This window comes from Clarias gariepinus, chromosome 8 (assembly GCF_024256425.1).
Source record: "Clarias gariepinus isolate MV-2021 ecotype Netherlands chromosome 8, CGAR_prim_01v2, whole genome shotgun sequence".
Taxonomy (NCBI): Eukaryota; Metazoa; Chordata; class Actinopteri; order Siluriformes; family Clariidae; genus Clarias; species Clarias gariepinus.
The window spans coordinates 17,443,045-17,468,678 of record NC_071107.1 but is presented as its reverse complement, the minus strand read 5'-3'; the positions used below and the strand labels follow the sequence as shown (position 1 = coordinate 17,468,678).

Sequence of the window (25,634 nt, the reverse complement as noted above, 5' to 3'; positions counted from 1 at the left end):
CATACTGATTAAAATAGAGTGAAATGTCTTAATGTGATATTTAGGAAATACATCATTCAGACACTCGGCTTATTTGAAAATCAGAGCTAGCAGAGAGCGGGTCGCAGACAGGGAGCAGTCCGTGTTTTGACATGTCAAATGACTGCAGCTAGAGGTGTGTGTATGTGTGTGTGTGAGCGCGCGCGCTCTGCATTCAGCCCGTTTTTCCGGAAAATTCCACGCGATCTCCTGCGGCTTGATGCGACCCCACCGGCAGCCCTTCTCGCATCAAATTCAGCATGCTTGTGCTACTGTTCAATATTTTATTGACACCAGCCTCAAAGACTGCTGCTATAGTGACACCAGAGATAATTATTTTTTACCACAGTCTTTTTGTTCTGAGACATTTTCCCCCCTTTTACAGCCTGGGCTCCAGCCATTCCTGTGGAGAATTGTTCTGCATAAATCAGCCAGTGGAATACTGAATCAGCTCCGCCACGGGGAATGTAGTTTTGTGTGCAGTGTGTGTGTGACTGATTATTACTACAAGTCAGGCCACAAAACCAAGGCAGAAGGAGCCCCCAAGTGGCAGATTTTATAAGTGAAGTGGAAAGACACTTTCACACATCCTGGCCCTGTTTCACTCACTCACTCATTCACTCACTCACTCATCTATACCGCTTTATCCTGTATTCAGGGTCGTGGGGACCTGGAGACTATCCCAGGAGGCTTAGGGCACAAGGCGGTGTACACCCTGGACATGGTGCCAATCCATCGCAGGGCACACACACATACACAAACTCACATGCTACTACACTACATCACCGCCTGGCCTTGTTTCAGTACTGTTTTAACAAGCACTCACTGACACAGTCATAGTGACTGGGGTGTATTAAGATTGTTAACATACTTAATTTGCTTATATTTAGTACATTAGGGTTCTTGGATTGACAATGGATCAATTCAAAAGTGAGTGTTAAATTAAGAAGCAGAAGTTGCCTCAAATGTGTTGCAGCCTGATAAAATTGACTTTAGAACAAAAGTCAAAGGAATACAAGGTGTGTGAAAATTATCTAGGCAATAATTAATGGCTATAGGACTTGTAGTATCACTGGATGCATGATGAAAACATGGTCTCTGCCCATTTTGCTCTTACTGTGCGTGCGTGGTTAGACCAGCATTTTCTGTTGGCTGGGACGACACAGACCTTGTGAAGTCCAAATCTTATTAAATTTGATTTTTACCTGTGGCACTATCCTAAGGAGGAGACGTACAGGACAAATACTGGAGCACTTGGAGGATTCAAGAAGATCTCAGGAGGTTCTTTGTGGATGCTAATGTTGAAATTTAACTTTCATTTCCGTGTGCAATAAAGTGCATGTACAATTTGTTTCAATAAATTAGTATTAGAAACATTTAGAAACCATTTTTAACGCATAGTTACAGTACTTTTAATCCACCCTGTAGATTCAACTATTTGTCACATACACTTTAAAGCACAGTGAAATTATTTTTTCGAATATGCCACTTAGGAAGTTGGAGTCAGGCAGGATACAGTGCTCCTTCAGCAAACAGGGTTAAGTGCCTTGCTCAAGGGGTCAACAGTGGCGATTTGGCAGTACATTTGCTTGAACCTTCACCCTTACAGTTACTAAGAGGCTTTTTTTTTTTTTAGCTGCCACTGCCCTAAAAATTCCTCTACTCGCTGTGAGCAGGGTTCAAACTTGCACAGGGAAACCCCATTGGATTTCAAGTCCAACGTCTTAACCACTCGGCCATCACAGCTGCCTAGCTGTGAGCAAAAGCATTTAGTTGTAAAAGTTAATATTAATAATAAAATTATTTTATATAAAACACACAGTGCCTTAAATAAACTTTGCCATACTCAGATCTTTTCTACACTTGTAATTTGCAATTGAAATTGTCAACATGATGACAGGCTTTTTTACCAACAGCTCCAGGGGTCCAGATTTGATCCAATCACAGGCTACTCACTATTTCCCGGTTTGTTCTCTGGTTTCCCCAGCATCTCCAAACAGCATGACAGTAGGAGAATGGCCTATTCTCAATTGCACCTCACACTGAATGCATCTGTTAATGTGTATACATGGTGCTCTACAACAGACTGGCATCCCATATAATGGGTGCATTTCCACTTTGTGCCCAGTTTTCCCTGGAGAGGCTCAAATCTGCACAAAACCTCAACCTGGTTACTTAAGATGAATGAATGAATTATACAACATGTCTAACATTTTAAGGTGCAAAATATTTTACTATGACACAAAGGGGCAGCATGGTGGTTAGCACTGTGGCTGTGCACCTCCAGGGTTGAGGGTTTGAGGTCCGTCTTCAGGTTTGTGTGTGTGGACTTTGCACGTTCTCCCTGTGCTTTCCTTCACACGTTATTGCCTGTAGTGTGTGTGTGTGTTGGTGAATGAACTGACACCCTGTCCAGGATGTGCCTCTAGCTCCATGAGATAGGCTTCAGGCATCCTGTATGGAAAATTTATGAGAGAGACAAATTTATTTAAACAAAAAGTTTAATTAATAGTCAAGATTCAAGATTTTTTCAAGATTCAAATAACTTTATTAATCCCAGAGGGAAATTGCTCAAGTCAAGTCAAGTTAGTCAAGGTCTTCTGGAGAAGAGAGACAGTTTGGGGTATTTAGAGAAATACAAGAAAATACTTATGCAATTGCAACCTTTATGATTTTTAACTATATTGACCCCAGATACAAATACTGTACACACACACACTGATAAATGTTATTTTGTGTAGATTTATGATATACAATCCTAATTAAGTCCATTTCAGTTCCATGCTGTAGTGCAGCAAAATGTGCTAAAGGGTAAGGCTGGTGAATACTAATTTGCATACATGATGCAAAGTTCCACTGGATTTCTTATTTCAAACTGGAGCAAAATGGATTTTACATAGCCAATTACTGCATTTCTACATGACAGATTCTTACTACCTTCTTTCTTTAGCCTACTTTGCTGGCTAATTAGCAAGCTTAAGTCTTGACTTGTTAACATAAGCTCATGTTAAGCATAAAACGAAGAAACAAAGACACTGATTAAGATGAAAATATCCAATGTGGACTTCACCAGAGCAAGGTAAAAGTGGTGGTAAAACATCTTTTTTGATGTAGAGACTCACTTCAGAGAACAAATTAAGATGAACATTGGCACAGTAGTCGTTCACCTCATACTAAGGTCTGTTTCCATGTGGCCTTATAAACAGAGCTATAATCAGCTCAAAAATATGATTACTGAGCACTGCCCTGGGTAAGGACATCTGCCAAGCAAATAAATAATGTAAAATAACATAATGCAAACCTAACCTCAGGGATCCTGGAGGAAGCATTGCTGTTATCCACTTTGATTATGTGCATATTTAATTGCTGTTTAAAGGCAAGCTAATGAAATGCTCTTCAGAGAATGCTGACCAGATCCTTCACATACTGTCTATAATGTGGATCTGAGCTACATTAACACACTGCGCTATAATCATCCACAGTCTTTCATCCAGTTTGAGCAACATGACATTTCTGTTCAGTAAGAGGCCAAGACAGCCTGAGTACATTTAGCCTGAGTAATCAATCAACATTCACTTAAATGCTTTTATTATTTTAATTACTTGCAACCAATAACTGTGCTGTTCACAGTTAATTTTTCAAATTAAAGGCAAGTAAGCATGATACATTAGATTAGGACAGGAATCTGCTCATCTGATCGTTTACGAAAAACAGACCACCCATTAAACACTGCTTCATTTCTAAAGCACGTTGCATCCCTCAGTTTTCACTCTACACCTGTGCTGACAATAGAATATTCCTCAGTGAAGCATAGTGCCCTGAGGCAAGAAGACAGAAAGGCATGAAATCTTCAGATTTCCCTGCATGTTCCGAGTGTTTTTGTGACTCATAAATCAGTGGGTTTGAACTGAGATATGTGCACATAGGGAGCTCTGGGTTTCTGTGGTTACGGTGAAACCCTAAAGACACGGTTTTGCGCAAGACCGTGTGCCCCAGTGGCATTTCTCTAACAAGATCTCCTAAAATGCACTGCCAATTTTTAAGCTCTTCAAAACGATACAAAAAGCAGCAGTAGGATTATCTCAGCCTCACTGTAAGCATGTGCACTACCGATGCAATAAAAGCATGCATGCTGAAATCCTTCAGCTTTCTCTCATAATTATTTACAGTATACTTTGTAGTGAAAGAGAAACAAGTACAGAAGTCCAATGAAGCAATATGATCTGTCTTGAAATCACACACTTGGAGATTAATTGTTCACTAGATATAAAAAGTCTACACACCCTTGTTGAAATTGCAGGTTTTGTGATGTGGTAACCTGGTTGCACAGGTGTGCTTACAAACATTTTGCTCTAATCCACCACACTAAGACCCTTAAATCTGCTCCAGGGACATGTGACAAATAATGATGAAGATTGTCTACCTTGAATAGGGCAACAGTCCTTGAGGGAGCCCCAGTGAAAAAAAAACAAATATATTGAAATCCTCGATAGTATATTGCAAATATACTAACAAAAAATTGTACCATCAGTTAATATATAAAAAGTATACTAACATCATGTTTTTAACAAATTTTGGAATTTTACTTTAAATATACTTCAAAATAATTGTATTATAGTACACTTTCCGAAAATAAATTATTGGAAAATATACTTTAAGTAAGGGTTTTGTTTAATTTCCAAAGTATACTTATTTAAACTTGTTTTTCAATGTATTTTTGGTATATATTTTTTTAAATATGCTCAAAATAATCATTGTACAAATGTACAGAAAGTACACATTAGAATACAATGAAAATCACTTTTGCACATTCAAGATAATTTCTGTGTTTAAACTTGTGTGTTCATTGTTATAAAACAAACTGCAGCAGTGATATAGCTCCTCAACTACCCCAGTGAAAAAAAATACACTTTAGTGTATTACAAATATATTGAAATTTCTCGATAGTACATTGCAAATATACTAACAAAAAATTGTACCATCAGTCAATACATAAAAAGTATACTAACATCATGCTTTTACCAAATTTTGGAATTAATTTTTTTATATACTTAAAAATAATTGTATTATAGTACACTTTTCAAAAATATATTATTGGAAAATATACTTTAAGTGAAAGGTTGGTCTAATTTCCAAAGTATACTTATTTAAACTTGTTTTTTTAATGTATTTTTGGTATATATATATTTTTTTAAATATGCTCGAAATAATAATTGTACAAACGTACAGAAAGTATACATTAGAAGACAATTTTTAATATTCGGTAGTCTCTGTATATTATCAGTTAAATTTAAATGTTCTTATATTTAGTGCACTACTCTCTCGTGCTTTTAGACTCATTTCTGCACGCTAAATCTCTCTCTCTCGCGCGCGCGATGTTAAACTCGTTTTTGTGCGCTGAAGATAAGCTGTTCAAGATAATTTATGTTTGCACTCTCTCACTCTTCTGTGCGCTCACAGAATAAAGTGACACACTGCAGCAGTGTGATATCTTTGTATCTATTCCAGCCAACCATAGACTAGTATTCGGCGGGCAGATTCAGAAAGTCCGCTCTCTGATTGGCTCCCCAGTCCTCCACTTCTAGTTTGAATTAACGGCTGGAAGCTGCAACATCGCGTGCGTTAGTTCGTATCGTTATTATTTTATTTTCATCAGCATAAGGTAAATTTATAATTAAGTAATTTGTAATTAAGTACATACTTTAAACTATGGAATGTATTGTCTAATGTGTTGTTGCTAAATCTCACTTTAGCTTACTTTGCTTGTGATATAATGCTCCGTAGCTCTCGGCCTGTTTTCAGTCTCTGTGTAGCTAGAATCAACACATCAGGTTTAAACTAATACTGTACCTGTATACTCTAATACTAATGTCTGTCTGTGTTCAAACTACAGTTTAAATTTTAGTTTGTGTGTTTGTTAAATACAAATAAACTATAGGACAATTTTTGTAACCTTGTGCAAATTAAATCTGTTGAACTTATGAATAAAATCTCCCTCATAATTACTGTACTAATGTAATGCGTTTCAAAAACATGTTATAGTGTAGAAAATACATTCAGCATTTGTAAATTATCCTAAACACCTTTAGTGCACTGGTAATACTTTTGCAATACTGTAATATAGAAGGTTTTATGTACTGTATGATACAATAAAGTATAATTGTATTATCCACAAAGTGTACTTTTTTAGTATTTGTAATTGACCAGAACAGCTACTGCTGTAATAAAAATATATACTCATAGTATATTAATCATGTATTTGTAACACAGTAAAAATAGCTGTAATGTACTTATAATATATTAAATATATACTTAAATTGTATTAATTACTGTCAGGTATGTGCGTTAGTACACACACAGGCATATACTTTAAGTGTACTAAGTATACTTAAAGTTGTTCCACTTTAGCACACAAAAGTATACTTAATACACTTCAAATTGTACTTTTGTACAATTTAATTACAACTTAAATACACTTAGCACAAAATTAGTTGTTTCAAAATAGCAAACTTCAAGTATACTAGTCATTAGTCTGGCTGCAAGTACATTTAAGTATGCTTTGGCATGCTAGGATTTAGTATACTTAGCATACTTTTTTTTTACTAGATAGAAAAGCAGCACTAAACGACGATGCTGCCACCACCATGCTTTACAGTAGATATGATGCTTATAAGCCCCAACAGATTACGATCAAAATGTTCTCCTTTGGGTTTATCAGACCACAGCACACCCTACTTCCAAAATGTTTCTGCAGCTCCAATTATGATGCTAAGGGTCTCTTGCCAGCCTCCCTGATACTGTATGTTTCCTTCGTGTCCCATTGTTGGTAATGTGTTTTGTTCCATGATGTATTTATTTTTTTGGATATTTTTTGTAATTCTGTACAACTGTCAACAATGAGATCCTGTTCACACCTCCCAAGATCTTTGAAGATCATGGGTTCAGAAGTCTCTAACAACAAAACCAAGAATTAATCAAGAAAAATAGCTAAAAAAACTGATATTAATTTGTGGTTAATCAGAATGTCAAGTTTACGTAATCAAACACTAACTAACCTGGCACTGTGTTTCAGTTCAGGAACATTCTCTGAAACATTATGTGTAAATATAGTTGCAAGCAACGATAAGCAGGCCCAAGCACCCTGCACCATTGCCATGCCGGTGCTCTAGAAAAACAGTGGGTACACTGGTCTTTGCATGCAATTAATACCAGACATACCAATACCATTATGACATAATTTTAGAAAAGGGGGGACTTTTATGTTTTGATCTCTAAAAAGCCATAAATGCTAGGAAAAAAGCATCACACTGTGATGTCACTCAATGTGATATCACAATATGTCACTCAATATATTGCCACACAGAACATTATTAATCACTTAGCATAAGTTTTAGCCATCATCATGGCTGAGCCATTTAAGGATTGTATAAAATTCCAGAGGGTGCATTTTTTGCAAACAAGCCAAAATAACTGTCTACCTTTTAAGCCTATGACATGCAATGCGAAAGTTGTTCAATGAGCTCTAAATTTGTACCAGGTTTTGAGGGCCCTTCATAATAGGGCTAATGTTATAGTGCTTGGGCCCTAAATAATCCTTAGGAAAACAAGAGGGCCCTTCACACACTATGACAACATACTGTATGGCTGATGTCATAGTGCTTGGGCCCTAAAAAAACGAAAATTATTTAAAATAGTATAAAAATATTATTCAGTAATTTTAAAACGTTCCTATAAAAAAAGGCCCAATAAAACCAAATCATTATCAGAAGGTTAGGAACTGAACATTTTTATTTATATAGGGCCAATGGATCACTTGAATGGCAACACACAAACATCAACCAAAGAGATCAGGAAAACTTTGGAACCTGAAAATCTGGGCCCGTATTCACAAAGCTTCTTAAGCCTAAAAGTTGCTCCTAGTGAGGAAATTCTAAGAAAATTCTTAGAATTATGACATTTTCTTAGAATTTTCCCTTAAATTTAGGATTAAATCTTAGTTAAGATAAAAATAATTCACAAAACATCTTAGCCCTAAAAACAGCTCCTAAGGTAAAACTTGTTAAGAGTAGAGAGGAGGACTTTTAAGAGGCTTAAGAGTTTCTATAGGAGAGGACAAAATGGTGGAAAGAAGAAATATTCTCCAAATACTGAACATAAAAGAAAACATTGCTTTTCTGTCCAATTTGGTTTTCTTTTTTTTACTTCCTTACATCTCTCTTGGATTGTTCGCTACATAATCTTCAAAAGTACAACTTAAAACATGCAATCAAGTAAATTGGTAAAAGGTCAGCCATGTTGCTCCCATCAATCTGAAATGGTAAAATAAAAGTAACTAGAGAGGTACATTTCCTGAAGAAAATGTGAGTGGTGCTCGCCGTTGCAAAACTCCTGTCGGTGGAGGGGCGGGGAGGGATTGTGTTGTGGGGGGAGTTCTAATGAGTGTGGCTATTATGCATACTCCTCTGGGACAGACACAGAGAACGGCAAACAGGAATTAAGGTCTCAAACAAAAGGTCCGATCGCAAAAATTCTTTTTTTGAGTGGCAGGAACATCTAGACTATGACATATTAATTTCTCATGTCTGTAGAATGTATTATACTGACGTAGTGACAGTGTAAAGACACCCTCTGATTTTAAATTTGAGCCGGAAAGTTTTAGAATGGGCGTCTATGATTTCAATGAGGAAGACACTGCATGAAAGAAGACAACAGTAGCTACAATACCAACAATACCTACGTTGTAGGGAAAAAGGTTTGGGCAGCAAAGAAGGAGAAAGACCTTTTTTTCAAATTATTCTCCACACTGTTTTTTATGGCAGTTGAAATTGGCACGAACATTTCATGAAAAATCTAAATTTTCATAAAACTTAAACTGCTGTTGTGAAACAACCGTAAAAAATATTAAGACATGGATCTAATCCCTAAAAGTCATGTGACCCATTTAAAGTTTGAATGATGTATCTACGACAAACTATGGCCGAGCGGTAGGCCTTCAAATTGGCTTGGGTTGTGACCCTTTCTCGGGCCACTTCCCAATGGGGAAAAATGGGATAGTTTCTTAGGAATTTTGGGAGAACCGTGCGACGAATTCCTACCAAAAGTCAAAGAAAAACTTTTCCCGAATATTCTGCACAATTTGACCTCACTCATGGGTCTACGATGAATGGTGCGGGACTAGTTATTCGCCAAAAATCCCCATTACAAGTCAATGGGGCAAATTTGGGGACCTCTCTTGCCCCGGGGGTAAAACTTATACCCTTGTGCATGGTATCTTCTGACACAGGCTGCAAACCTCTTCAAATGTGGTAAATTTGACGTTTCTACTAAATTTCCTCTCTATGCTACAATCCTTTAAAATTGGCCTCAATGTTAAGTCAATGGGACTTTTCAGGGCGGTGCAGGGGCAATTAACCACCCACCCCTTAGAAAAGTCATAGCACCCCATTTCCGAATAGGCTGCACGATTTGACACCTCATTCATGGTTCTACGACAAACGGTGCGGGACTAGTTACGCGCAGAACTTTCATACGGAAGAAGAAGAAGATAAAGAAAAAGAACTAGAGAGCAAAAATTTCGGAAGAAATTTTAAGTGTGCCTCTGCAACGGTCAGGTCACTGCTAATGTGCGTGGACACCATCCAGTGCATGGTCGAGCCTTCCGATGCATCACAGTCACGGGAGTGATGTCACAGCAGAGGCCGGCCTCAATGTTAAGTCTATGGGACTTCTTGGGGCCGGTGGAGATTTTGGGAGCACTGCCTAATAATAAATGGATTGCGCAATGATTTCCAGGGGAGAAGAGTAATAAGTGTGCGCCGGCACACTTAATAACTAGAGAGCGAAAATTTTTGAAGAAATTTTAAGTGTGCCTCTGCGACGGTCGGGTCACTGCTAATGTGCGTGGACACCATCCAGTGCGTGGTCGAGCCTTCCGATGCATCACAGTCACAGCAGCAGTCTATGGGACCTCTTGGGGCAGGTGTTTTGGGGATTTTGGAAGCACCGCCTGACGATGTCATAGCACACCATTCCCAAGCGAGCCACACGGAACGGTGTAACATACGTGTGGGTCGTCTCGAAACTTCGGGACGAGAAACGCTGCAAAGTTTTAGGGATATAATAAATGGATTGCGCAATAATTTCTAGGGGAGAAGAGTAATAAGTGTGTGCCGACACACTTTATAATAATAAGTTTGCAAGATAACAATAGAGATGCTTTGCAAGCACCACTAATAATAAAATCAGTATGGTAAATAAATGTAAGAACTGTGACTACTGTGTGGAAATTGGTTGCTTCTAAAGTAGACATATTTTCACCATTTGGCTGTTTTAATTAACCTTAATATATTTAGTCTATACAAACATTATGATATCATGTATTCTATTTTCACAAAGAGTGTATTTCAAGACCTTTGCAGAGGTCAGAGGTTATTTTTTTATCAACCAATTACAGTCCTTGAATTGCTGCATCATCCCTAGCAATGGGGTCAACGACACCCCCTCACTAAGATAAAGGTTTTTGTACTTTCCTTACTTAAAGTTACTCTAAGAAGTTTTCTAAATCCCTTTAGTCTAAGACTCCCAGCTAGGGCATTTTAGGCTAAAATAGGACCCTCTGAAAGAATTTTAAGAAGCTTTGTGAATACGGGCCCTGAAATTTAACTTCAGCCATTGGAATGCTTCAACAAAAACAGATGTTACAAGATGTTTTGTAGTTGTCAGGAATACCATTAGATACAGATTGTAAAGAATGGGTTCCACTGCTGACTACCCTAGGTCTGGAAACCCAAGAGTAACAGCGGCAAGATAAGACAGACTTATTCAATGGTGCCATTTGAGAAATTGTAAAAAAAAAAAAAAAAAAAAAAATCCTGCCCAGGTTTTAAGTGATCAATAACATGTTCACTTGATATTGAACTTCTCAATTTTATGCTGTCAATCTCAGATTTTCCATGATTCCTGGAACAAAACGTTTAGAATTTCTGGTGCATATAGACCTATGTATAAAATCAAACTTCTACTTAAAAAAAAAAAAAAAAAAAAAAGTGCACTTTTTGTCCCCGATTATACAGTATAAAGGAACCCAGTGACACCATTGTTTGGTGACGGTCTCTTTATTCTACAAAGAAACAGTATTCTGAGGTCACTGCAAGTTACTGCTTATTTCAGTTAAGAGTCTGATGCCCCTTAAACACTTAAAGTTTGTGGCAAGACTGCTTTGGCATTAGCTGACTGCACGTGTCAATCAAAACCCTTGAGCATGTGACACGAGACTTTTAGGTTTTAAAACACCAAACTTCAAGTTGATGTTTAGAGTATTGAGCATCCAAATGACTAGCTTATAACAATAGTAGCAGCTTAATTGTTGCTGTCCCTCTTGCATGGTTATGTACAGCGTTAAAGAGATGAGTATTTTGTAAAAGTAAGCACCTCATGTTTGCTACCAAAAAAATGACCTGAGAAATTGATAGCAGAGCAAAATTTTATTACAACTGTTGAGCGAGTTAAGTAGACCAGCAGCCAAAGATGCAGGGCATGACAAGAATATTTTAAGTTACTGCTTTGAAACACTTTCGCTTCATTTAATAATGCTTGCTCTGAAAATCCGTTTTTTTTTTTTTCCCTTTTAAATGTAATGATTCCTAGTTCAATTAAAGTACCTACATTTGCCTACTGACATTACCTACTAAGCATTTCACTGCATATCGTACTATGTATGTGACAAATAAAATTTGAATTTGATTTGACATCAAAGACAAATAAATCACATAAGACCAGCCTTCTTTTAGAAATTTATTTGCACGCAATATACAAGAACATTCAGGATGATGATCTTCTCTGAAGGTCTTACTGTTGGGACAAGAGGGGAAAAAAAAAAAAAAAAGGTACACATTAGAAAAATTATGGCATTTTACTATAAATACAACCACAGGCAGTTTACTACAAATAGCAAAAAATGGAATGACCAAACTTGAATCTGATCCACACGTCAGCGAACATGCAGTTCATCAGCTAGTAGAGATAAATGTAGAATTAACTGAATGTCATGCTGCTCACAGTGTCATCAGCAATTTGGTTTTATGTGGTCAGAAATTAGAATTCTACATACAAGACAAACAAAACTGTCTTGTACTGGGATTTTCTTTAGAGGCAGTATTATAGGTTTAACATGCACAGCACTTTAACTAATTAGTCACTGGACTGCAATCAGCACACCATGCCGATTCCGCTCTACCTTTTCCTGACACCTCATTTCTGAAAACATCCAGGAGAAGAAAAATAAAAAAGGGCATTAAAAAAAAAAAAAAAAAAGAGATCCTTTTTTAATAAACGTGTGCAAAACTAATTTGAAACTGTTTAACCTCCTAAACCCCAAGGAACAAATGCGCAATCACACATTCAATTGCATCAATGTAACATCTTAAAGCATAATGGAATGTTTTCCATGGTATTACTGGAGCTTTATGTTAAAGGAGTATAAGAGGTTAAATCATGAACTTAATAAATATAATTGTTCACTTCTGCAAACTGGTTATGCAACTTGTGAAAGGCATCAATGCCTTTATTAATACAGTCATGTCTCAGATTTATTAACATTACAGTGGTGGACAAATCAGTAGCCTAGCCATAACAAGTACAACATGCGTCTAGGATTCTGCTTTATATTCCTAGTGACCCATCAGTTAAGTGAGTTGCAATTTAGTTTTCATAATTGTAAGACCTCCCAATGCAACACTTTATTCACATCATATAAGCATGTGCTGTGCTGCACTTAGTCCTAGTTAATCGACTAAGTTAAATAGTGGTTCTTGTGCGCCAATTCATGCATCACCACACTGGCTGCAGATTTGCTTGTTTTAATTACTTTATATACATGTTTGCATTTAAGTTAGTAATATAATATCCCCTATAATCCTACAGGATATTTCCTAAACTATTCACACACTAGCAGACAGAACAGCATCCTATGTGGTAGTAGTGAATTACTTGTTAAATGTAAAACTTTAGCTTGTAAACAAACTTCTTTATATCAAAGTATAAAGTAATTTAGAATATGAATTTTATAAAATCTATAATATGAATAAAAATCAAATCAGCACCTAGCATCGTGATCTCTTATCAGGTGATTCCCTATATACTTTCTACTAAGCAATTAATCCACCAAGTGACCAACACACAGAACTGAGCATCAGAGTTTGCACTTGTCAGTGACAATTTGTCCACCTCTGCATTACTATTTTATCACATATTAGTGCAAGAGTCAAGAACAGTACCTTTAAAATTAAGATGAAATGTACAAATTACCCCTTAAATGCAGCCGAACAAATAGACACTTGATATCTGAAGTTTGCGTTTTAGCGTCACACCGAAACTACAAGTGTAACAGAGCTAACAAGACGTCTGTAGCCTCCAGATGGGCCTTGAACTTGATCAATGAAGACACAGGTGGAATGGTGTGATACAAGATATTAATTAAACTTTTGTTGTATTAAATTTTTGTTTTAAAAAACAGACTATGTTTTTTGCTGATACCTGCATGAGATCGGACTTTATCAAAATCTAAAACTTCAAAGTATCTTGTAAATAAAAAAATTACAGTTAGCATAAAGGGTAAATACAGTACATTTCATTATGGAACAAACTACTACTCAAACTCATAAGGGCAGATAGTGAGACTTAAAGGATGAGGACTCTAAAATAATATGCACACGTCATTTAGTCTTCTATGATATTAGGGAAGATGGTAAGGGATCTCACTCCAGTAAACCTTACACAGCAATTAGTCTAGTTACAAATTTACCTTCTACAGTCCAGATGTACAAGTGAGAAGAAAGATGACATTAAAACATGGCAAAAGTGAGCATAAAAAAAGTAAAGACTAAATTATGGTATGGACAGAACTGGAAACCTGTAAACAGATGCAATCAGAACATTACCTTCTTGCCAGCAGCACCAACGGAAGCTTTCTTGGTGCCTCGTACTTTCTTCATTCTGTTCTTTCTTTCCTTGCGCTGTTTTCTGGAGGTCTTTTTCTTCTCATAGAGACCGTGCTAAAATGGATAGGAAGGGGGGAAAAAAAAAAAACATGAATGGACATCCTTAACACAATTTCTGTTTTACTTTTTTTTTTTTTTTTTTAAAGTAAACTTTTAGTAACTAATTCACAATGCATTAAAAAAAAGCGCAACATCTCACTCTGGTCAGTCTGTATTTGGGCTCATTCTTCTTGGCGTAGTCCAGCGAATCGTAGACCATGGCAAAACCTGTTGTCTTGCCACCACCGAATTGAGTCTTAAAACCGAACACAAACACCACATCAGGTGTGGTCTTGTACATTTTGGCAAGCTTCTCCCTGATTTCAGTCTTGGGGACTGTTGCTTTTCCAGGGTGCAGGACATCGAGAACCTGGAGATGAAAGAGTGGGTCACTTAAACACCAGCACGACATGTATATTCAAGTTTATTCATGAGACTATTTAATCGCACACTTACCATTTGCTTCCTCTGAAGCAAGCGGTTCGTCATGAACTTCCGAGTCCTGAGTGTGACACTGTCGTTCTGAAAAAAAAGGGGGGATAAACTTTTATCCTAACTTTTATTTTGTATGTTCACCTGTTTTAGCACAAACTTAAAACCACACTCAGTCCCTAATTAGTGTCAGGTTAGAATTTCTTACCATAATGTTAAAGATCAAACCACAAGCATCACTTGCTAAATGAGACTTCTACAAAATATGAGCAAATTGACTCCCAACAGTCGAGCCATTGTATTTACAGGACTCTAATAATTAAATCTAGCTACCTTTAGCTATGGGTTTTGAACAGGACCAACGAGGTAGCAGAAAGCATTTGGCTGACTAGCTAGCTTAGGATTATGCTAACTACAGCTAGCTTTTCCATGTTCGAACGTACACCAACTACAATAGTTAAAAACTAAACATATCTATGTTTTCATATTTTAAACCAATTTCCCAAAATAATTACTTCCTCATCCCCAGTGTACCAGGAGCACGAGCTCAGGCGCTCAGTAACAGCGTTAGGCTAAACACATACCTGATCTTACTACACACAAGAAAATAAACTTACACACCGACATTCATCTTAATACGGCCTCAAAACACTCACAAGGCACATAGAGAATTTTATTAGACTAATTTTATAAGTTTGGTGCTTATGATTGCGAGGATTTTTTTTAGATTACGTTCTGGATTTTTTTGACGAAAACTCACCATCTTGACGTCGGGCCGCTCAGGAACGAGAAAAAGGAAGGAGGACCCGTAGGTGGCCGGCAATATGCCTGAGCGGATCGGTGTTTGGGTGGCCGCGTTATTGCCTGACAGTAAAAAGTAGGCGAGCTGAAAAATAATCGCTTAAAAAAAGTTAAACATGCATTTTAAATATTTTAAACGTAATTTTATATAATTACGTTTAAAATATTTAAAATGCATGTTTAATTTTTTTATTAACATTTATATTTGATTTTTAGAAATTAATTGTTGTTTTTACATGATTCAAAAAGGATTTCATGTATTGTAATCAAGAAAAAATATATTTTGTTAAACAAGAACGACACTGAAGCACGCCTGGCTAAAACCCACTCGTTGCTTGTGATATGAGTTTTCCTAGTGCTAAATTCAGCATTAGCAACGAATAGTTTGATTGCCTCTGCATATCACTACAACAGTTTTAGTTTAACAAATTTTTATATGTCCCTTGTAGATCAGTGTTACTCAGCCAAGGCTATTTCATATTTTGGTCTCAAATAAAAATTCAGTAAAGCATATACTATTAGCATTTTTTAATATAACTCATTTACTCACTCATCTACCTCATACCCTGTATATAGGGTCACAACGGCCAGGAGCCTGTCACAGGACATGGCAAGAGGTGAGGTACACCCTGGACGGGGTGCCAATCCATCACAGGGCACACACACATTAAGGGCAATTTCCGAATGGCAGTTAGCCTAATCAGCATGTCTTTGGACTGTGTGAGGAAGCCAGAGTTTCCGGAGGAAGCCCACCAAGCATGGGGAGAACACGCAAACTCCATGAATGGATGCAAACCCTGAGGAACCGAAATCTAGACTCTGGAGGTGCAAGGCAACAGTGCAAAGCACTAGGCCACCATCCCACTTGTATTTATGGCACTGAAGCTTATTGTAATTCCATATGTCTCATATATGCAGATATTTAAACATATTCCCAGGATGTTCCAAAAACAACTGTTTATGGTTCCTAAAACACATCGATTTCTAATTCCCAGATGATTTTCTGGAAGCATAACATTTTGTTTTGCCCTATGGTTTAGAGAACATTTCCCTACTTGCTTTATACCCTCTCATTTAAGATATAGTATTGTGCCCCTGGAGGAGAGCAACTAGAGATAAGGGCAAGGGCCCAACCATGGCAGTTTGCAGAGCTGCGTCTGAACTGTCGAGCCACCGCTGCTTTTCATTCTGATAACATAAAAAAATATATATATTTACTCAGTGCTTACATGATAACCTAGACTAGATAGTCTAGCTTTACAACCATCAACTTCATAATACAAATTAAAATTAGTTTCTTACATTTTCATATATTTGTTAGGAAGCTAATACTAGAATACTGTATGTTGATACTAATAAGCAATTTTTTTTTACTTTTAAGAAATCTCAGGAATTACTCATGTTAGAAGCACCTGAAACAAACAGAAATTTTAATACACTTTGTATGTGATAAAGTTGTCAGATTTTTATATTAATTGCAGCAAAGGTTTTATTAATGCCCCTCCTGTCATGATGCGCTAATCTTTTATGCAGATTTTGGATTTTCAGACTTTTAGAGCACTAAGGGTGTCACTTTTTCACTAAGGGTGCCCTGCAATCACATCGGATGTGACTCGTTAGAGTGCAAGAGAGGCCAGAAGCCTACAGTACTCCTGAGCTACCACTGTGCTACCACTGAGCCACCAATGCCCACAATAATGATTTATACTAGCACAGCTTGTTGTTCCCAAGAAGAAAACTGGTTGCTTTTTGTCTATGGTTGTCTATTGTTATTTTTTAGGTTTCTTAGTGTTGTCCTGGGGAACATGCCACTGTCACTAATGCGTCCAGATTCTGATAGTAGAAGTAGTGTAAACCTACACTAAGATTATCTCTGTTGTTAAAAGTCCATACAAAATGGAATTAAATTGAATAGTTTTAAAACCTTAAAACTTAATGTATTTTTTTTTTCTTCAAACAATTGTGCCAACTGTCTCCTATCAAAACCTTGCAGCCATACTGGGCCACTCCAGATAAGATTGAAGACCATTGATGTAAATGTGCATGCAATACAATACACCCAATAACAACACAGCAAAATTAAAAATGCAGCCTATAACAAGGAACATTGCAATAATGGTGGTAGGTAAGTGGTAGAATAGCTGCACCCTTGATTGCACACAGAATGATGATCATTATATCATGCTAAAGGTCCTGCTTATTGACCTGTGTTAAAACATTAGCAACAATTAAAATGAACAGCCAAGCTGCAGAGAATTCGATAATACCTTCTGAATCAGATTCAAGAGGATTCAAAAGGTTCAGAATCTTTTTTTCTTGGTTTTTGCAAGGTTATTAAATTCAAACTGATGGCTGATGATCACCCTAAAGAAGATGACAATGCTTTATGAATCATTGAAATTTTTTTTAAGAAAATCATTTTCTATGAACGGCATGAAAAGCCATGCCTAGATCATACAACATTAGATTTCTTGAAACGAACTAGCTGTAAAGGTTTTTATGTATGTGCAAGATAGTTTGCTTCAAATCCATTTCAGTAGGGTCATGGAGCCCTCTGCTAAAATCTGTCTAATCTTTGGTTTTAGAGATAAGACATTTGCCAAAAGTCAAACTTTATACTTCAGTTTATTCTGTAGTTACTACAGAGTTAACATTTGTGTGACCTTAGTTTGATCAAGGTCAGAGAGACCTTTGCCAAATGTTGTTTGTCGAATCTGGATCATGTTGGACATACACGATTTTTTTCATGAATATTTTTTTTATTTCATGATATTTTACATAAAGCAACATCAAAAAAGGTAATAAATTAATTACCTTGATTTTATTGATTTTAGAACAATATGCTTTAATAAGATACATGTCTAATCAGTTTAATTAACGAAATACATCTCGTGTGTATCTTATACTCATTGACACCTAGGAGCAATTTAATCTAAGCAATTTACTGGAACTACCTAACTATTTATTGGATTTGGGAGGAAACGGACGGAATTGGGGGAATCCTACATAAGCATGAGGAGTAGCTCCACACAGGCAATAACCCCAGCCCAGGATGAAACTATGGACCCTTGAGGTATGACGTGGCATTACTATTCACTTCATCTCTGTTTCACGTAATACAATATTACCAAATAAACAGTATTTTTGTTGAGGGACATGTTGACATGGATAAATCCTTTTCAGGTATTTAAGCCGAGGTACAAAACTGTCATATAATATGATTCTCTGCCTGGCAGATTTCAGACTCTACATATTGCATAATCCTCGTTTTCATTGGTAAAAGCATATCTGTTGACACTGTTCTTTGTCAAACTGACCGAGTAAACCTGCCAGAGTACTCTTGCTGCTCCAGTCCAGAAACATGAAGCTATTCATTTATTTGGCATTTTGCTTCCTCTTTCTTTTGGGCTTTAGAGACAATGTGATAGGTAAAAAAAAAGGTAATTTTTTTATTTGTGATGAGAAATTTAAAGCTCTTTTAAGCATTTCATATTTCAAATCTTTATTATCTTCTGTTCGATTAGTTAATTTTTAATGTGAATTTTTAAAAAGCTGATGATTATTATTGCATGTTCATACTGCTAATGCATTTAAAAATTCCATTATAATTAGGTTATCACTTTTGTACTTCTTCAATTATAACGGTGCTGGTCTCTTTAGCAGTACTCAGTACAGGTTTCCACTTCGATTCGGGGGTTCTGTATGAGTATGAATACAGCACATCTATGGTGGTGGCTCCCATCTCTGTGGATTTTGAAGAAGTAACTTCATTCACTATGCTAGCAGTCATACACATCCATTCATTATGGAGGAACAGCAACCAAGAGCAACTTCTGCACATACACGTAAGATTTAAATTAGAAATAATGGCAAAAATGTATATAATATTTATGTTTCTAATTGTATGTCTACTGTACTATTAGAAAACTATGTCATTTAATATGACTCATTTTTATATATATATATATATATATATATATATATATATATATATATATATATATATATATATAATTTTGTTTGCATACTTCTATTGCAGGTTCAAAATCTTAAACTTACACCTAATTCAAGTGACTCAACCAGTAAACCCTATGACCTTGGTGACCTAATGAGTCACTCTCAACATTTTACGGAACCATTTTTTGTGCATATCCAGTTAGGGAAGGTATGTTTATTCTTTTGAAATATGGAAATCTTATGGACTCCCGCAGTGTTGCTAAAGGTTTTGATTTAAACAAAGGATAAGCAAACTCAACCTTGTTGACTATATGAAGTCAGTGTAGTTACTTGTGGGTGAGATTAATTGTCCCTATAGAGTGAGTGCCCAAAGTACACAAACGTTCAAAAATATTACTTATGATAAATATAAGGAATAAACAATGAAAAAAGCTTGATAAAGCCGGAACTATGTATTTTTAGAAGACACTAGCTGGTCCTAACCATACTAAACTTATCTCACTGGTACTGAATTTTTTTGTTCGTTCATGGAAATTAACAAAAAATAATATACAAAAAGAAAAACATTTGCAATAGGTTATAATTTAATTTCAACTCACATGCAAATTATTAAATAGCTTTATTTTTCAAACACAAAGCAATATTTATGTATTGAGATTTTTTCTACATTCCTTTAAAATTTATATCTCTGACATAAACTGTATTTGATTATTGTTGTAATTCATCGCTTCCTAGTTTTCTTGCAAAATCCACAGGCATTTACTACAAAAAAATAAGGATGTCTAGTTGTCATGTACATGTCATGTACTGCTTTGGTGAACTTAAATAAAATGCTCAGTAACACATTTATGATCTATTTAGATTAAAGGAGTTTTTGATGTTTCTTCGAACAACACAGTAAGCTTGAATTTCAAGAAAGGCTTGGCATCACTGCTCCAAATTCAAGTTGCATCTGGGACCATTACAGAAGTAAGCTGAAAGCTTTTGACTTAGTTTAGATTTGAATGATGTACAGGAGAATAATAGAATTTATTTAAAAAAAAATTGGTTTATGACCATTTGCATTTCAGGATGACACAACAGGACAGTGCCAGATCTCATATCACATGTTAGGGGATGATGTCATCAAAATCAAACGTCATGAAAACTGTGAAAAGAGAATGAACGATGGAATAATGTTTGCTAACCAGGTATAAACATTACATATTTTGTAGTAATATAAAGTTGGAACTGTTATGTCAACTTATTGTGCTTAATGTAGCGTATGATGGAAACCAAATGTTAGCAGTAAGCTGCTCAGAAAACACAGTACACAGACCAAGGGTCATGTGAGCTGTTTTGTCTGGGCAATCAGTAACGTGAAATCTCGAACCTCAAAGCAAATAACTTTCCAGCTTGTCTAACTTTGCTTCCCATTTCACATGGTGCAAATTTAACTCTTAACAATCATGTTAAATACCACAGAACTAATATTGTAACTATAAAAAAAATGCAGAATATTCCACAATATCCCGGGTATTGGTGTCTCAGTGGTGTGTTGCTGGCACTGCCTTACAGAAGGATTGGGTTCAATTCCGACCCAATGCCCAAACCCTAGCCACAAGATACAATGCCGGTCCTAAACCCGGATAAAATTGGGTTGTGTCAGGAAGGGCATCTGGCATAAAACCTGCGCCAACTTGTGTGTGGACCACATGGTACGCTGTGGCAACCCTTTAACGAAGCAGCCGAAAGACAAATAGCAACAACCATTGAGAGCATATTCCTACTATAAGAGATATCTTATAGGTTTAATATATTTCTGTCTCTTTAGTTCTTTAGGGTAAGTTCAGGCGGGAGTTCTGAAACAGTTTTCACCATGGATGGTAGGCACATAAAATCAGTCGTTTCGGATGAAATACGCTCACTGGTTTTAGATGAATATCCCACAGTTGGAATCCACATTTCTTCAAGGTATGCTGCATGATCATTAGGTTGAACCAGATGATGTTTTAAATATAATTTGCATTATAAGGAGACCGCATTTATTTTAGTTTAAAAAATGAAATAACGATTTTGTTTGAGACTGAATGTGTAAAATCTGTGCAATTTTCTTTAGGCAGTTTTTGCAGCTCTTGTCATCACACTCTGATGCTAATGAGGCACAGGGAGCACTGCAGGATGTGCTTGGGTCTCTCCAGGCAGGATATGTGAATCATACTATTCATGCAATACCTGCTGTCAGACAACCTGCCACCAACAGATATTCAGTAAGTTATAATCACTTCACAAATTGTAATGCTTAATTAGTTTCTAGCCTTAAAACATGCAAATATTTTTTAAGAATGCTGTTGTTCTCTGATAATCCTCAAAAAGTATGGTTAAGCAGGGCTTAAAAAGTAAGTGTTTATTATGGATATCAGGTTACTCAATGAGACACAGTTAATGTAAGAATTATTATTTTTTAAACTGTTAATTTATTTTTGAAAAAAATAAAAAAACAGTTAATTTTTTATTTACTTTTAGGTCCCTAAAATTCTAGCTCATTTAAAAGCAAAAGGGTTGCACACTCAGTCAGCAACAGTGAAAATGTTTCTCCAGCTATCAGAATCCCTGCGCAATCTGGAAATGGCTGAAATTAAAACAATTTTTAAAAAGGCAGATGCCAAATTTGTGTAAGTATAGAGTACACAAATAATGCTTGTTTCTTGATTCTTGTTCAGAGGTGATTTATTATTATTTCTTTAGTCCTATTCTGATAGATGCAGCTGCAGCAGCCTCTACACCCGCTTCACTGGAGGCCATTGTCTCTTTTATTGACATCACAAATCCAAAGATATCACCACTGCTGGAGAAGTTCCTCTACGCCTGCGCATTCTCCTCTCAGCCGTCCACTCATTTAATTAATATCATCACTGTGAGGGATTTATTTTTTCTGTAAACATTATTTACTCTAGTTATGATTAGGAAATTTTTACTTAATTATATTATTTAATGCTTGTCCTCTAGCGCATCCTTACACACACATCTGCACGGTGGGAGACACATGAAATTGCTCTTATCGCTCTTGGCACAGTAATAAGGAAAATGTGTTCTGCAGACATGTGCCATCTTCAGGTAAAATATGGCAATCTTTGTTTTGTTCATTTATGGCAAAAACATTTGTTTTGTTAATTTATGTTCATACATTTGTAGGTTTTAGTAAGACACTTAGCACATTATTCTATGAATGGAAGATATTAAATGTTCCATTATTTACTCTTTGTATTTTACACCCAAGGAAGTTAAACATGTGAAGAGCCTTATTGTAAATGGACTGATGACATCCACTGAAGAGAGAGAGATGAAGTCATATCTCCTAGCCCTGAAAAGTGCTCGTCTTCCAGAGACAGTATCTGTCCTTCTACAGTATATTGATCACTCCAATTCTCTGTCAAGCATTGTGTTCTCAGCATTGCAGGACTTTCCATCTCAATATATCACAAAAGAGGTAAAATAAACATTTTCAATGTAAAGTCTTGTAGAGACCAAAATACTAAAATAAATAAAATACTAAAAGACTTAAATACCAGCCTTTCAGTATATACTCTTTCATTAGGTTAAAGACCATGCCAGAGACATATTTACCCGAAGAAAGACGTCTTTTTCTGCTCCTGTACGTCTGGATGCTGCCCAGCTCTTGCTTAAGTATGATCCTCTGGACACAGATGTCCGAGAGATAATCCTGAAAATTGCAGATGAAAAGCCTGAGGTTGCCAAATTTCTTACCTCCAAAATTATGAGCATGTTACAGTCAGATTCTCAGGCCAGGTAGACTATTTTTCTATATAAATTAAAAAAATGTCTGTTACTTTACTTAAACAACTTTTTAACACCTCATGTTAAGTTACATTTTTACAAAATATTCACAATATTCACAAATACTGTGAAGGGATTTTAATATAAATTCCAAAAAAGTTCTTCCACTGCTTATCAAAAACTGTTTACTTCCTTTTTAGAAAGGTCATTCGTAATGTGTTGAAAGATCCAAAGCTAAATAATTATTTCCATCTTGCACGACTTGGTTGTTCCTCATCATACACTGGACTGATGACAGGTATTAAATGTTTCTATTCACTGCTCATATTTTAAATCTAAAGCTTATCAAAGTTATTGCTTCTAATTATGTCACCCTACTAACTTCAAAAAATAATAAATAATAAAAATAACAGAATGAAAGTAGCGCTGAACATGTTATGTGATATTGGGGTAGTTTTCATCCTAATATGTTCATTGCTCCACAGAGAACAAAGACATGGTTGCATCATATGACTTTGAATTTCTCTTCTCTGAGGGTGGAGCTCTAAAAAAAAGTAACAGTCATTTCTTTGCCCAAACCAGAGGAAGAAAATTGCATTTACTGCAGGTACAAAAAGCAACTGTAATATCCAGTTAAACATATTTGTGTAACATGGACTAGAAAAGCAGTTTTAGTGATGCTTTAGAATTTGTGGTGCATTACTTTATAATTGAGTGCTACCATGGCAACTTGAATTTAAAAAGTAAAAAATAAACAAAATATTAGCATATTAGTGTTTTTGTACATCCTAGGTTTCTCTAGAAACAAGTGGTCTTGATTCTTTATTTGGGGCTGAAGCAAAGGGAGCAGAAGAGGAAGAGCTAATGGCAGGAATGTCAGCCATGTTTCTGGGAGAGCAGATCCAGCCCACTGTCTTCTTCCGGGGATATTCAGACTTGATGAGCAAGTACTTCTCAGCAGGTGACGGACCAATGAACATTATCTCTGGGAATATTCTTGTTCTTGATCACAGACAGGTAAAAATTTGCAGATTCATTTTTCATGTGTTGAAAGTCATTGATGATCAAGTGTATTCATTGATAATTTATATTTTATTCCATCATTCATCCCATGCTCTAAACTGATCTGAAAAATATTATTGATAATAATAACTTGTAGAACTCAACACAATGGAAAAAAAGAAACAATTTAAAGCAGAATCTCAAACAGCCTATCTACTTTTACCTTTATCAGAGTCTAATTCTCCAGTCTGGAATACAAGCTCAGGGGATTTTTTATGGAGGTCTTTCTGTTGATGTATCAGCTGATTTGGCATTCAGCTTATTCACTCAGGAATCAAAAACCACTGTCAATAACAAGTATGTAAAATTCACACACAAAAATAATCTGTGTTTTATAGATGAAGCTTTCTTGGGAAAACTAATCTGTTTTTTTTTTTTAATCTATCCTTTGCTTTGCTTAGGTTCTCACTGATTGTCAGCACCAGGGCAGAAGTGGATGCTCTACTCATGAGCACTACGGCTAAGTCTGTGGTGAAGATGGACCCTTCTGTCAGCTTTGTCACCACTGTCAACTTCTATAACACGCCTGCACAATACTGTTTGCAGCTTATCAGAGAGCCTCTGGTTTACAGGTAGAAGAAAATGAACAATACAATTTAAAAAATAATTGAAAATAAAAATTTGGAGCATTGTTCTATAATCTATGTATTTAAACTTAATCATACAAACTTTGTGTACAGTGTTCACACAGTACAGTACATTACTGTCTTAATTCATTACACTGACCAGCCTGAGGATATGATAAACATGACAATTGCATGACTAAAACATCATAAAAACCTGAACATATTATTCACTTATGCAGTTAAGAAAGACAGTTTAGCTCAAGTTCTGTATTTTAATTAGCGGTTTCATTTTCTTCCTCAGAGAGAAAGTGTCTACCCAAGTAAACATTCAAAACAGAAGGAAACTTGTTCAACAAAGTAAACAGAAATGGACTCTTTCAGGAGAAGAGACAGCACTCCACAGGGACAATTCAAAAATGTGTAAAAGTGTGCTTTAATTTTAATTTAAAATTCATTGAGACTCTTATTTGTTAAGTATAACAGGTGGAACACATTGTACCCATAGGCATTATTTACAGGTGGGATGCTGGGTTGCCACTCCCAGTAACCAAAACCATTGCATTGGCCATTACAACTTCCAAAAAATTTCATATCATAATGAAGGATTAAAATAAAACTGTTATTAAACATGATAAAGTGGTTGGCTTTCTCTGTTCAATGTAATTGGCAAGCAAAGTGTAACATTCCCAACATGCAGCAGTAATGCCATGCACTAGCAATAGCAAGCACATACAAAATGAAAAGAGGAAGAGTAAAAGACCAACTAACAATATTTGAGTTGTTGATTTATCAACAGAAAAAGTAAAAAAAAAAAAAATCTCTTCCCAACAGAAAGTATCTACCAATACTGAAATAAGAAATTTAGTGCTTTTAAAGTAAATCATTCTGCGCTGTGTCAAAAAAGTAAAAAAAATGTGTACACATTTCAGAAAAAGATAAATAGTATGCTGTATATTCTATTTATACAGCATACAGTAGTAATATT

The 25,634-nt window shown here is 36.0% G+C and overlaps 2 protein-coding genes and 1 non-coding gene across 5 annotated transcripts; 1 reads left to right on the top strand and 2 right to left on the bottom strand.

Moving 5' to 3' along the window:
* Positions 1-1,682: 1,682 nt before the first annotated feature.
* On the bottom strand, positions 1,683-1,764 carry trnas-uga (transfer RNA serine (anticodon UGA)). The gene has a single exon. It is a non-coding gene; the product is annotated as a tRNA-Ser (tRNA).
* A 10,033-nt stretch (positions 1,765-11,797) lies between these two features.
* rps24 (ribosomal protein S24) lies at positions 11,798-15,323 on the bottom strand. Its single transcript, XM_053503045.1, has 5 exons — positions 15,247-15,323; positions 14,511-14,576; positions 14,215-14,424; positions 13,956-14,069; positions 11,798-11,868 (listed from the first exon to the last, which is right to left on the bottom strand). Exons 1-5 carry the CDS (start codon positions 15,247-15,249, stop codon positions 11,866-11,868), a joined length of 396 nt encoding a protein of 131 aa, XP_053359020.1. The 5' UTR covers positions 15,250-15,323; the 3' UTR covers positions 11,798-11,865.
* Positions 15,324-18,290: 2,967 nt separating this feature from the next.
* LOC128529243 (microsomal triglyceride transfer protein large subunit-like) lies at positions 18,291-25,266 on the top strand. Of its 3 annotated transcripts, none has more exons than XM_053502650.1 (18): positions 18,291-18,360; positions 18,951-19,132; positions 19,327-19,452; positions 20,106-20,213; positions 20,315-20,434; positions 21,058-21,197; positions 21,343-21,493; positions 21,750-21,898; positions 21,972-22,140; positions 22,233-22,340; positions 22,504-22,713; positions 22,822-23,033; positions 23,222-23,319; positions 23,507-23,628; positions 23,814-24,038; positions 24,256-24,380; positions 24,485-24,655; positions 24,951-25,266. In XM_053502650.1, exons 2-18 carry the CDS (start codon positions 19,013-19,015, stop codon positions 25,084-25,086), a joined length of 2,490 nt encoding a protein of 829 aa, XP_053358625.1. In that variant the 5' UTR covers positions 18,291-18,360; positions 18,951-19,012; the 3' UTR covers positions 25,087-25,266. The 3 variants fall into 3 exon arrangements, with proteins under 3 accessions (XP_053358625.1, XP_053358624.1, XP_053358623.1); XM_053502649.1 differs by lacking the exon at positions 18,291-18,360 and adding an exon at positions 18,600-18,715; XM_053502648.1 differs by lacking the exon at positions 18,291-18,360 and adding an exon at positions 18,600-18,715 and having other exon boundaries at positions 18,948-19,132.
* Positions 25,267-25,634: the final 368 nt, after the last annotated feature.

What these genes read in the sequence shown, in the direction of transcription:
- rps24 (XM_053503045.1), bottom strand. An exon ending in TGCTTCAGAGGAAGCAAATG is followed by an intron (nt 14,425 to 14,510) that starts GTAAGTGTGCGA and finishes TTTCATCTCCAG; the next exon opens with GTTCTCGATGTCCTGCACCC. An exon ending in CCAAATACAGACTGACCAGA is followed by an intron (nt 14,070 to 14,214) that starts GTGAGATGTTGC and finishes TATCCATTTTAG; the next exon opens with CACGGTCTCTATGAGAAGAA.
- LOC128529243 (XM_053502648.1), top strand. Translation starts at nt 18,649, where the DNA reads ATGAAGCTATTCATTTATTTGGCATTTTGCTTCCTCTTTCTTTTGGGC. An exon ending in GAATAATGTTTGCTAACCAG is followed by an intron (nt 20,435 to 21,057) that starts GTATAAACATTA and finishes CTGTCTCTTTAG; the next exon opens with TTCTTTAGGGTAAGTTCAGG. An exon ending in ATACACTGGACTGATGACAG is followed by an intron (nt 23,320 to 23,506) that starts GTATTAAATGTT and finishes ATTGCTCCACAG; the next exon opens with AGAACAAAGACATGGTTGCA.